Consider the following 12,684-nt stretch of genomic DNA (forward strand, 5'->3'; position numbering starts at 1 on the left):
TTCGTAACGAACCGTAGCGGTGTGGGATTCGCACGTAAAAAAGCCCAAAACAATATCATTTGTAGAGCGTGGGTTTAGAAGGCTAGGCCTTAGTCACCAGGCGGTGGGTTTTTCGTGGTATTCGTGCGTGTCTAGGTTATCTTCACCCATGGAGTCTTTCTCCTGGAGGTGGGCTGGGAGGCTCTGGTTTTTGGCCATTTTTCCCAGCCTCCTCTTTAGGTTACTTATCTTTTTATTATATAGTCCGTCTTGGTTAATCCTGGCCCTTCACTTGTAGGTCAGGCAGGAGCTTATTTTCTGTGTCCATCCCATCAACCATCCCATCTTACTTTTTACTAGTTGCGAAGATCGAAATTTACACCGTCCCAACGTCTTTTCTCATTAATCGGATCTGGGTGTTGGCAGATGCATTTAATACGGAGGGGACGCGTCATCCTTGATCCAATCCTACACCCTGCTTCCCTATGGGCCCCCTTCTACTTACATCCCCTTCAGGGGACTGTCTGGGGATAGCCTCTACCAAGATGTTGATCGTCCCATCGAAGTTCTGGAGCGCCGAGGACAGGGTAGCTTCTCAGCCGTTCCCCTGGACTCCCCGGCCATCGACAATTCGTCTTCGGCAAGATACCTCCTCGGCACGGGCCCTGGGCCCAGATAGAGTTTGGGCCGGATTGCAGACCTCTCGGACCCACAATAACTTTTTACTTAGTCAATTGAAAAAGGATAGTGAAATATGTTCTTCCTAATATTGCTTGAAAACATATAACTTAAAATGGACTTTCCATCCTTTAAGTTTGGAGTTATTTCTAGTCGGTGACTTTCAAAACTTGCAATTTGCACTATCGACTATTAAAACAATGTCAATTTGCCCATTATATTATCATCATAATGACACTGCTTTTGGGTGAGTTAATGTTAAGATTTTAACGATGTTAAAGAAATGAGCACATTGATATTGTTGTAATACTAGAGATTTAATTTAGAAGCCATCCAAAATTAGAGGGTGTAAATTGTTTTTCTTTTCTTTTTTTTCCTCCCAAAAATCTATCCCAAAAAAATTGCATAAAAGCGGAGGTGGTGTGTTGAGTGTTCTTGGTTAAGCTACGTGTCACACTGCCATTGCGAGGTGAGCAAAGAGTCTGGCTGGGCTGGCGGGCTAAACAAACTCTCACAGTTTGAAGTCTCACTTTGGAGCGTTTAATGTTAGTAAAGAACACAGAATTGCACTCTCACTAGCTAACAACTTCACAACCTCTTTCCTCTCATGGCAGTCTTTTTGTTAACCAGAAAATTTCAATGGGGTCTTTGACGTTTTGTGAGGTCGGTTGGGTAATAGGTAGAAGACAGCAGGACCCACAAGCAATAGAGCAAAGTGATAGAATTCAACACAAATTCCACAAGGGCCACAAACTGTTCCTGATTCCATCTTTTTTTTGGTGGGTTTTTAAGGAAGGTAAGATGAATGGTTTGATCCAACTTCCCAAAACCACTCCAAAGTTTCAAACTTTTTAGCCTTTTCCTTTTGCCCTTTTAGCGTGTATTTGAGTATGATCCAAGTAGTTTCCAAAACACTTTTAATCTTTTTATTTATTTATTCATTCTTTCGCTTTGGGTTGAGTAAAGTTTTTATCTTTTATCTTCCTTACTCTTTTAATGATTGTGTAATGACTCTGTTAGAAACGGGTCGAGTGCTTTTGCAAGGCTAAAGAAAATTAAGGGTATGACAGAGAATATCTTATGGGGTCCTTTAATTCTTCTTTGTTGAATATGCATTCGTGGGTATTGACTATTTTATCTGATCTTGGATTGTTCAGATTCTGAAGCCTTTTTCAGGTTGTGCGTTTCTGAAACTTGTTGGCTTCAGTTTTCTGTTACCTGTTATATTATTATTGTCTGGAAAATATCAAATTGGAAGATTCCAATTGCTTTGATTTTTGTTTTTTTAATCATGAATTGGATGTGGTTGGTGGGTGGTGTTTTCACTTTTCATGGATATATGGGTTTTTGATAGTATCTGGCTAAGTCCATCGATTGCACATCATGTTGAAAATTTGAGAAATTGAAACGTTGTGGGCAAAGTTATGTCTCTGGTGGGTGATTCAGAGTTTATTTCATAACTTGCTTTGAGTTTTTGATTGATGAGGGATAAAGTAATCTGTTTATATTGGATTAAGATATTCTTAAATCGTCATGCTTATATATGCAAAGAGTTCCAATCCATAGGCTTATTAATCTCTTTGATATCTACTAAGATCTTTTTAAGAGTTTAGCTATGGTTTCTATTCCATGCTAGTGAACTCTCTGCGAATGACTAGTTGTATGGTATTTCTCTCTTATATCCTTCCCTTGGTATAGTTTCTTTAAATTTCATCTCAACTCTTTCTTAATTTCCCAATTGCTCGATGAACCTAATGCCTCAAACTCTGGTGGGTGTGTCCCATATTAAGACAAACTAATTGAATTTTGAGCTGTGGTTTTCTGCGTTGTTGCTTGCTTTGAGATTGCCATTATCTTCAACTTTGTTGCATATTGTATATTTTCACCTACATAGTTGCTTGTCCATTTATTGATGAACTTCGCACATAATAACATAAAGAGAGGATCATATGAGTCATCTACAGTTGTTAGAGATGTTTCAAGTACCTATAATTTTCTTTCACGAACTGAAATATGGTCCCTAATTCAAACAAACAACTTGGGTGCAGGGAAGAGTTTGGCAACCTACCTGCTAACGGTGAATAATAGCTTGCATAATGGGTTGGTTGACCAAGGTTTTTAAAGGTTCTAACCATAGAGGCCAATATCATGGGACACATGGTGATGGGGCTCATGGCTCAGCGGTAGTGACAATTTCTTCCTTTTATACATACTTTCTTGTTGGTCCTACTCTTTTATAATATGATTAAGGTAACATTTTGTCTAACAGTAGCTGACTTGTAGTACAGAATGTACATATTGCAAAAATTTTAATGAAGAGGAGATTATGAAGTTTAGCATTCTTTCTCATACAATATGCTAGCTTGTTTCTATTATTCTCCAGTGCTAATTGGTAAACATGTACGCAGGATGAATGGGCAGATATTGAGAAAGAAGAACTTGACTGTGCTATTGCAATGTCTCTTTCAGAACAAGACCAAAAAGGGAAAAAAGTGATTGGTAAGTTGCATGGTTTGTAGACCTCGACCTTGAACATCATTCAATTGTGACCTGGGAAGGTTCTCACTTCTATTTAATAAGACCGATGACTCAATATTTTAAATACCTTACAATAAGCAGATTAATTTTTTTTTTTAATGCAAGTGTAATGGTATACATCAATTACTTGCTTTGTACATGTGAACTGTTTCTATATGACTTTGTGTAAGATCTTTATTTGATATCAGAGAGTTCTATTCATTCTTCTTAAATTGTGATGCGCTTTGCCTATAAATCGCCGGAAAGTAAAGTTTTTGTTATTTCTACAAATTTTTGTGCTGATAATAGTAGTTATAAAATTTTTTTAATTATGAAATCTGGGAGAGTCTTTTATCCAGTGTTTTTTTTTTTTAATGAAAAAAAATTTTTGGTTGAACTCTTTTTCTCACTACCCTCTCTTTCTTCCCACTCTTCATGTCAGGCCTCATATTTAACTGCTTAGCAAATGATATTGCCCACATTCCTCTAATGTGCAAATGCTTTTGAAGTCGTTCAATGGGAATAAATGAATGCTTATATAGCTCCTTGAAATCCATAATGAATGTTGACAGTCTGCTTAAATTGTACTACAGAACTCAAATTTTGGATAAAGTCTATCTAGCTGATAATCTTTTTCAGATGCAAAAGTTGTTTGGAAATAAATGATGGTCTGGAGTCTCATCTTTTATTTTCTGATTATTTTTAGATGATGATTCTCAATCAGAGGAAGATGAATGTATTGCTGGAGCTAAATCAGAGGAAGATGAAAGTCTTGCTGAAGCTAAATCCGAGGAAGATGAACATCTTCATGAAGTTAAATCTGAGGAAGATGAACATGTTTCTAAAGCTCAATTGGAGGAAGACGAACAACTTGCAAAAGCTATTCAAGAAAGTTTGTTCTTGGATTCTCCTCCACATGACAATAGAAATATATTTCACCCTTATCCATTCTCCTTTCCATCTGGATACAGGTATATTTGTCATGATGCAATCTGTTGTGTATGACGATCCATATACTACTTAGTAATTTATCTTATCCTGATGATCCTACAAATTTAAAAAAGTTAAATTTAATTGCCTCAACATGAGTGGAGATTGTTTCCTGCAGGTTAGAGGCTAGCTTACCTATTGAATCAGAGTTGAGAAAACTAATTGAAGGCATATAAACATTTTTCTTAGTACTTTTCTTGCTTTTCTTTCTTCATCTTGTATACCAACTAACTAATTCAATTATCAAGTTGGTCAGCTTGTACTTAACCAGCCATAGTTAAACATTTATTTTAGAAATAGTCAGAATGTTGAGATTTCTCCTTGCATTAACCTGCTTAATACAAACACATATGAATTTCAAGCTTTCTGAATGTTTAACAGTGTGCAAACTAGTTTGATAAGCATCTGGAAAGAATGCTAAATCTAATTCTAAACCCTGCACTAATCTATTAATACTTGGCATAAAGTATGGGAAAGAGAGAGAGAGAGAGCGAGATAGACAAAAGGTTGGATTTTGTATCTTGTTGAGGCTGTAACAGTTGGAGGTTTCTAGATATCTAATTTATTTCCAATGCTTATCACAGAGCAGAGCATGAAGGAATACTAAAATGAGAGACAATATGATGTGTTTGTTCTTTGGCTTTTGGGAGTTTTATTCTTTCTCATTTTACCATGCATGGTCACATAAAGAATACGCTCATTTTGATGAGCAATGCACGTTTTACTTTAATTTGAAGTACTTCTTTTAATTGTAATAAGAGGTTGTGCTGCATAACAACGAACTTTGATACCCAAATTTGATGCAGGAGCACCTAGGGTTGGCTGGAGTCATTTTATTCTTTCTCATTTTACCATGCATGGTCACATAATGAAGACACAAATTTTGATGAGCAAAGCATCTTTTACTTTGATTTGAAGTACTTTAAATTGAAATAAGAGGATGTGATGCGTAACAACGATTTTTGATACCTAAATTTGATGCAAGAGGAACTATTTTAGAGTTGATACTTGGTGATCTTGTGTTGAGCTGTGGAGCCCTAGATTGACCAACAATACAAAATATTTTAGAGATGCTAACAGTTATGCTGATGCTTATTACTTATTAGTCACTAATGGGTCCATAATTTGGTTTTAGATTAAATGGACAAAGAGAGATGTTAGATGAACATCTACCATTGGAGTAACAGAAAAACATAAGCATGTGATTTAAAATGTTCAAAATATGTTATTTTTGTAAGCAACTTATCTAGGAAAGAGAAGATTGCATTGATATCTTGTAAAATTTAAGCATACATCTCTGTAGAAACTGGACATGACAATGCCTCTTAAAACTTAATGACTTCTTTATTTTATGTGAATTTGCTGCATTTTACAGAGGTCAAATGAAACATGACCTGTTTGTTGGACAAAATTGCTTGTAGGATCTGTGCTGGCTGCAACACTGAGATTGGCCATGGACGATTTTTGAGCTGCATGGGTGCCGTTTGGCATCCAGCATGTTTTCGTTGTCATGCTTGCAATCTACCCATTAATGATCATGAGGTGCAACTTATTTGAGTTAATTGAAACTTTTTTTGGAATTGGATGGTGAAAACTTTGAATCTTTGGTGGTTCATTGAGTATTATTGAGTGGAATATCTCCTTTCTGTGACAGTTTTCTATGTCAGGCAAGCGCCCTTATCACAAATCCTGCTATAAGGAGCAGCATCACCCAAGATGTGATGTTTGCAAGATTTTTGTAAGTGTATATCATGTTTTGTTATTTCCTCTAGTTGATTTGGTATACAATTGTAGAAGATAGCTATGTTTTGTTTTCTCTTTTCATATGTTTTCTAATACTCAAACATTATGTGCTTGCATAGTGATGGTTCATTAACAGAAACCTCAGGCTGCTGTAACCTAATTATGACTCTTATAATCTCATCAAACTATCACCTGAAACTAATATTGAAGGGGCCGTTTGAGGAGGATCATACATTCTTTGTTGATAAAATACCTGTGCAAAATTGCTAGGCCCCCCACATTCAATTATCTAGATGATAAGCAGAAATATACAGAAGTTAAATCATTTCATAAATAAGAAACATATGAAAATTCTGAATGGTGCCCTACTACTTTTAGTGTGAAATTTTCATAGCGGTAAGGATGTTGTTCCTACTATTCTGGTCAAGTGTGTTTAAATATGAAATTAGCAGATGATCTTTCTGCATATCCTAAATTGTCTGACAGTTCTTGTAAGAAACCTTTTACAGAGTAAATTTTAAGATCCATGTAGCCACAGGTATATTACAGCATCCACTAATGCATGAGCATAAAATGAATGATATATTTGGAATTTTGGATTTGCCTGTTCCTTTTGTGGCCTGTATCACAAATGGTTCCCTTGAATTTTTTCACTTATTTTTGTTCTTTTTGTGCAGATCCCAACAAATTCAGCAGGTCTTATTGAGTATAGGGCACATCCTTTCTGGATGCAGAAGTACTGTCCCTCACATGAACATGACAGGACTCCTCGGTGTTGCAGCTGTGAAAGAATGGAGGTCAGTAATGCTAAAAATCATCTCTCTCTCTCTCTCTTTTCTTTGGAAGTGACAAAACATTAAGAAAAGCAAAAGGATATAAGTAAACACTACCACTACCTGGAAAACATGCTTCAGAAACACCTATGAGTAATTTCCTTATGTCATTCATAATGCAAAACCTTCCAATCCATGCAGCCGAGGGACATGAGATATCTGTTACTTGATGATGGTCGGAAGCTTTGTTTTGAGTGTCTAGACTCAGCGGTTATGGATACTTATGAATGCCAGCCTCTTTACCTTGAAATACAAGACTTCTACGAAGGTTTACATATGAAAGTGGAGCAGCAAGTTCCAATGCTCTTAGTTGAGAGACAAGCGCTAAATGAGGCCATGGAGGGAGAAAAGAATGTAAATGCTAATGTTTTCATACTTCATCTGTATATTCTCATTTCTTGGTTTACGTTTAATGTTGATCTTTATTTTATTTTTATTGTGGTAGGGTCACCATCACATGCCTGAGACCAGAGGACTTTGCTTGTCAGAAGAACAAACGGTTACCACTGTAGGAACTACCTCCCTAGCCTTTGATTCTGCCGTTTTTCTTGTAATGATATCTGTATATTGTATCAGACATCTATAACTAGTTCAACTATGTTACCAGATCTCAAGGAGGCCAAGGATGGCGAACAACCAATTTATAGACATCATAACTGAGCCACGTAGGTTGATCCGTAGGTGTGAAGTAACAGCAATTCTTGTTTTGTATGGCCTTCCTAGGTACTTCTTCTCATATTTGCACCTTAGACGCATCTATTGTTGTAAAATAGATACATGCTAAGAATTTTGTATATGATCCTAGACTTCTCTACATACAGGTTGTTGACTGGGTCAATCCTGGCTCATGAGATGATGCATGCGTGGCTCAGGCTTAAAGGTGTTTGTCTGTCTTCCTACCGTTCTCCTGTTGACATTATATGCGTTTTAGATATGGTTAGCCTGGAATTACTAATAGGATGTTTACAGGTTACCCCAATCTTAGTCCAGAGGTTGAAGAGGGTATCTGCCAGGTCTTAGCTCATATGTGGTTGGATTCTGAGATCTATGCAGCATCTGCAAGTGATGTTGCTTCATCATCATCCTCTTCATCACCTTCCTCATCCTCTTCGTCCTCTTCCTCATCATCAAAAAAGGGTAAACGATCTGACTTTGAGAAGGAACTTGGTAAGTTTTTCAAACACCAGATCGAGACAGATACATCAGAAGCTTATGGAGGTGGATTTAAGAAAGGAAATGCGGCAGTGCTCAAATATGGCCTGAAGGCTACTCTTGACCATATTCGATTGACAGGAAGCTTTCCTTTATGATTTGTATTATTTTCCCTACAGGTAAAATTTAGGTACAGTTTTTAGGTGGTGTATTTTAGGTTTCTTAATTGAATTCAAACAAATGGTTATGTTAAATATAATTGCCATTGGGCAAAATAACACTATTTGTGTTGTATTGGTCGATGTAGTCATGTGTTTGAATTTAATTGAGGGACTTAAGGTACACCACTTACGAAATTGTACCTAAATTTTATTCAATACCCACTTGCTTCAATGCCTTCATAGCCTTATATCATACTTAGTTCAATAGGACCAAACCAAAGTGTGAATTCAGGAGACAAAATAAACGATAGAAATGCTCCTTCCTGTGTGCAATTGTTGTAATATCCCCCTGCCCTCATAATGATACTACATTATACTTATATATAGAAACAATGAATACCACAATTACACATTTTTCTTTTGTTCCTGATTCTGACATTGTTCTACTGTGGTTAATAGGTTTTTTTTAAAAACCTTTTCACTAGGAGTCATATCACGAAAATTAAATAAACTTCATCGACAGACATCAACTTTGATAATATACTTAAATCAAATGATTTTAATGAGGTGCACCACCTTGAGAAGTAGGTAGCTTCCTAGCATAAGCCATGGTGTGCAACCCAAGTGATAACTTATCAAAAATGAATTATTTCATAGCTCACAATGGAACTGTGATACATTTCAATCCTCTTCTTCTTCTTCTTCTTCTTCATTGGTATAAAGACTATTCCACACTTTGGTATTGGTTGGCTTTCGTAGTTTATTACTTTCTGACTATTAGTGATTGCATTGTGGTTTAAGTACACAAGATAGTTGTGAATGTGAAATGGATAAAATAATGTTGTTTGTACCCAATCCATGAAGTGAGTTTTCTTATCTACCCTTCATTTTCTCCCATATTATTTAGGCTTTTAATGAAAAATAGACAAAATACGTGTCCATGAACTGAGACTATTTATCTACCCTCATGTCCTCCCCTTTCATTTGAACTTTTAATGAAAAACAATAACAAAAAGTTAATTAATTTTTCACACTTAAGTGTTTAGTCAAAGTGTGTCAAAGCATATTTGTATTTTGAAAAAAATTTGAAAAAGTGAGAAAAAATGGAAAAAAGTGAGGTTTTAAAAAATTATATATAATAACTGAAGCTGATGCCAAACATACTTTAATATGTATAAGTTTTCTTTTTTTTTTCTTCCTTCAGAAACTAACATACAAAAGTTAATTATTCAAAATTGAAAGTTTAATATCGCTATTGACATTCAAAACAGTCTGAGAATTATGGGATTAATGATTGTTGTGCACCTAGGAATTTCTAACTTTCACAATCAATTGTTTCCAAGTGATTGATATCATCGTGGTCAACATATTATTTGATTTCCTTTATAAGAAAGAATAAGGATTAAATCCCTTTCCCTCACTTGTTGTAAAATTTTGATTTTTTTTTTTTCTAAAAAAAAAAATTCCTACATAAGCTAGTGGTGGATGCAATATGGATTTTTATTTTGGGTGCTTTCAAGCATGGTATTATAAAAAAACAAAAAGTATAGTATGATTTCCTCAACCTAGTCCATGGGAACTTTTTACTTTTACAAAGTTTGATTTATCACACCCATATTATGCAATAAATTAATTGTTTAAATCAAATCCCCTATGATCAAATTTCATATTTAGAAGAAAAAAAAATTAAAAAGAAACAAATCTTTTTTAAACTTCTTACCAACCAGTAATTACTAAAAGATAAGAGAATATTAATTTAATACAAAATTATTTTTGCATACGTCAATGAAAATAGATATTATTACATTTAATTAAGAAAAAAAAAAAGCTTGATATAAAATAAGTTTGGCTCTTCATATTAATATTAAAGTTTTTTTTTTATAAAAAAAAAAAAATGGAAGTACTTAAATACTAGTCCCATTTTATTTGAAAACAAGACCTATTCCTCTTGATTTTGGCGGGAATTTTGCGTAAAGAGCCCGTAGCATTCTAGCAAGCAGCCAAGCACCACACCACGAACCATTTAACCCTGACAACCTGCGTAGCTGGGTTGATAGTCTATTTGCCATTGCACACCAGGTGTTTGATATTTTGACTCTGTGAATGTGACTTGGTGTCTAGGAAGCACGAACACAGATATCAGTATGACACAATAAGATGAATAATTTCTAAAAAATTATAACATGAGACAGCGGGGCGGGTACGACATGATTGCGGCACCTCAAAATGAAGTTTTTGGTGCTTCCTATACTCATACGGAATTGGGACAGATTTCAATCTTCTTCATGGGTTTAAAGATTGTTCTACACCTTGGTATTGGTTATTTGGTTGGCTTTTGTAGTCAGTAATTCCAGACCATTAGTAATTGCATCGTGGTGAAGTACATTAGCTAGCAGTGAAGAATATGCAATGGATAAAATAAGGTTGGTTGTGTTTTTAGGTATAGTTGATTTGATGGATTTGGATCATCTCCATTTTACTTGATAATTATTCAAAGTTGACTAAATCTAAGGTCTAGATTTTGCCAGCTTATCAACTCTACTCGATTTTTCAACCATAGTTCGAGTATGACCCCAAAAACCAATCGATGAAGTGAGTTTTCTTACCTCTCATTTTCTCCAATTTTCAAGCCTTTAATAGAAAACAGATAGTCCAGGAACTGAGATTTCTTATCTACCCTTATGTCCTCCCCTTTTATTTAAACTTCTAATGAAAAACCGTAACAAAAAGTTTGATTTGTAACACATTTAGATGCATGATTTAAAAAAGAAAAATTTAATTGATAGATAAAATATAATTTCAACTTATGGTCTTTGCACCATGATGATTGTTCTTTATTATCAGGTTAAAACTCTATTAATGGTTGTCTAAGATAATTTATATTACTGGTAAACTATTCATTGAACATTATATGTGTAGTATACCTTCTTATTGCATACACACAACACTAAGACTGCATTCACTAATACAAAATGCACATTTGATTTTGACTTGAACACAAAATATCCTTCAATTTGGTTGAAGGATGGATCGAAGACCCTTGAAATAGAATTACAATGAATCTTTGGCTATGAGTTTGTTAGAAATTTTTTGTTCTTTGTATTTTCCGTGTTTTTTGTGCGTTCTTCGTTTTCAAAGGTTTGTGGTGGAAGTTCTTCGGTGCTTTTAAGGCTTGAATCCGTAGAGTTTCGCCAATTTGTTGTTTGTTGAGGTTTTTAGAGGCTTTTGAGCTTGATTCTAGTAAACTTTGAGATTTAGGAAGATGATTTGGATGATTTTTCTTCGAATGTTTTTTCACATTCGAAGTTGAAGTTCTTGGATGCTTCAAGGCTTGATTCCAACAGAACTTCTGTACTTCTGAATTTCTTTGATGCTACTTGTGCTCTAGATGTTTTAGTCTGTTGGTGTGTGTGTAGAAATGCCTTAGGAAAGTTGCTATTTATAGGAGTATGGAGGTGGGTGAACGACACGTGGTGAAGTTCGATTAGTGACATGTGTCACAGTTTGAGTGGAGGAGCATTAAGACTTTTTCTCCAAGACACGTTGCATCTTTTGATTGGCTAAAATGTTTTGAATTTTAAGATGACATATGTCAGCACCTGATTGGACTACTTATGTCATTACTTACATGTGTTAATGTGTGATTGATTTTTGTATGCATTTTATGCCCCTAATTCAATGACACTTAGAAATTTTTGTTGATTTCTAAATAGTGATAACAAAACTTGGTAGACTACATGGTATTTTGTAGTTGGCTGTACTTCGTGAATTTGGTAGTATGAAGGGAATTTTCTCTCTCTACACAGTGCAAGATGGTATCATATAATTAAGAATTCCCATCCCTTCAATGGTTTCCGTTGCAGAACCAAGGTTTCCAGGTGAAGAGCTATCATAAAGTTTTGAAGGGTGGCATAGATTTTCCTTGAGAGAAGTATATGGAAAGTCAGGATCATCACTGTAGCATAATTTTTCTATTATCAAAATTCTATCCCAATTACCTACTTAAAAGCAGAGGTGGTGGTTCAGTGTTCTTGGTTAAGCTACGTGGCACACTGCCATTGCTAGGTGAACAAATGGTCTGGCTGGGCTGGCGGGCCAAATGAACTCTCACAGTGTCACAACCTCTCTCCCCTTATGCCACCTTTTTTGTCAACCAGAAAGTTTCAATGGGGGGTTTTTGACGTTTAGTGAGGTGGGGTGGGTGCTGGGAAATGAGTAGAGGAGAGGACCCACAAGCAAAAGAAGAAAGTGTTAGAACTTAGAATTCAATACAAAATCCACAAGGGGCCACAAGATTCCATCTTTTTGGTGGGTTTTTGAGGAAGGTAAGATTGAAAGGGTTGATCAAGTTCCCAGAAACCACTTCAAAGTTTCCAACTTTTGGCTTTTTTCCCTATTACCCTTTTACCCTGTATTTGTGTAGGATCCAAGTATTTTCCAAAACACTTTGTAGGTCACACTAATCTTTTATTTATTTATTTTTTTCCCTTTGGGATGAGTAAAGTTTTTCTGTTTTGTCTTCCTTCCTCTTTTAATGATTATGTGATGACTTTGTTAGCAAAGGGTCAAGTGCTTTTTTTGCAGGGCTAAAGGCAAATAAGGGAATGAGGGGGAATATCCTGTGGTGTCCA

General features: G+C 35.5%; 1 protein-coding gene across 3 annotated transcripts; it reads left to right on the forward strand.

Annotated features, from left to right (window-relative positions):
- Positions 1-1,114: 1,114 nt before the first annotated feature.
- On the forward strand, positions 1,115-8,478 carry LOC115994430 (protein DA1-related 1-like). Of its 3 annotated transcripts, none has more exons than XM_031118581.1 (12): positions 1,115-1,453; positions 2,706-2,840; positions 3,066-3,156; positions 3,881-4,145; positions 5,586-5,706; positions 5,819-5,902; positions 6,585-6,704; positions 6,882-7,094; positions 7,186-7,248; positions 7,348-7,463; positions 7,562-7,620; positions 7,710-8,478. In XM_031118581.1, the coding sequence occupies exons 2-12, from the start codon at positions 2,754-2,756 to the stop codon at positions 8,048-8,050; spliced, it is 1,560 nt and encodes a 519-aa protein (XP_030974441.1). In that variant the 5' UTR covers positions 1,115-1,453; positions 2,706-2,753; the 3' UTR covers positions 8,051-8,478. The 3 variants fall into 3 exon arrangements, with proteins under 3 accessions (XP_030974441.1, XP_030974442.1, XP_030974443.1); XM_031118582.1 differs by lacking the exon at positions 1,115-1,453 and adding an exon at positions 1,467-1,718; XM_031118583.1 differs by lacking the exon at positions 1,115-1,453 and adding an exon at positions 1,809-1,836.
- The last annotated feature ends 4,206 nt before the right edge of the window (positions 8,479-12,684 follow it).

The sequence above is a fragment of the Quercus lobata genome, chromosome 6 (assembly GCF_001633185.2).
Source record: "Quercus lobata isolate SW786 chromosome 6, ValleyOak3.0 Primary Assembly, whole genome shotgun sequence".
In the NCBI taxonomy this organism is placed as follows: Eukaryota; Viridiplantae; Streptophyta; class Magnoliopsida; order Fagales; family Fagaceae; genus Quercus; species Quercus lobata.

Excerpts from the sequence above, each read along its gene's own strand:
- LOC115994430 (XM_031118581.1), top strand. The coding sequence starts at position 2,754 with ATGGGTTGGTTGACCAAGGTTTTTAAAGGTTCTAACCATAGAGGCCAA. Across the intron at positions 4,146-5,585 it reads TCCTTTCCATCTGGATACAG|GATCTGTGCTGGCTGCAACA; the intron begins GTATATTTGTCA and ends AATTGCTTGTAG. Across the intron at positions 5,903-6,584 it reads GTGATGTTTGCAAGATTTTT|ATCCCAACAAATTCAGCAGG; the intron begins GTAAGTGTATAT and ends CTTTTTGTGCAG.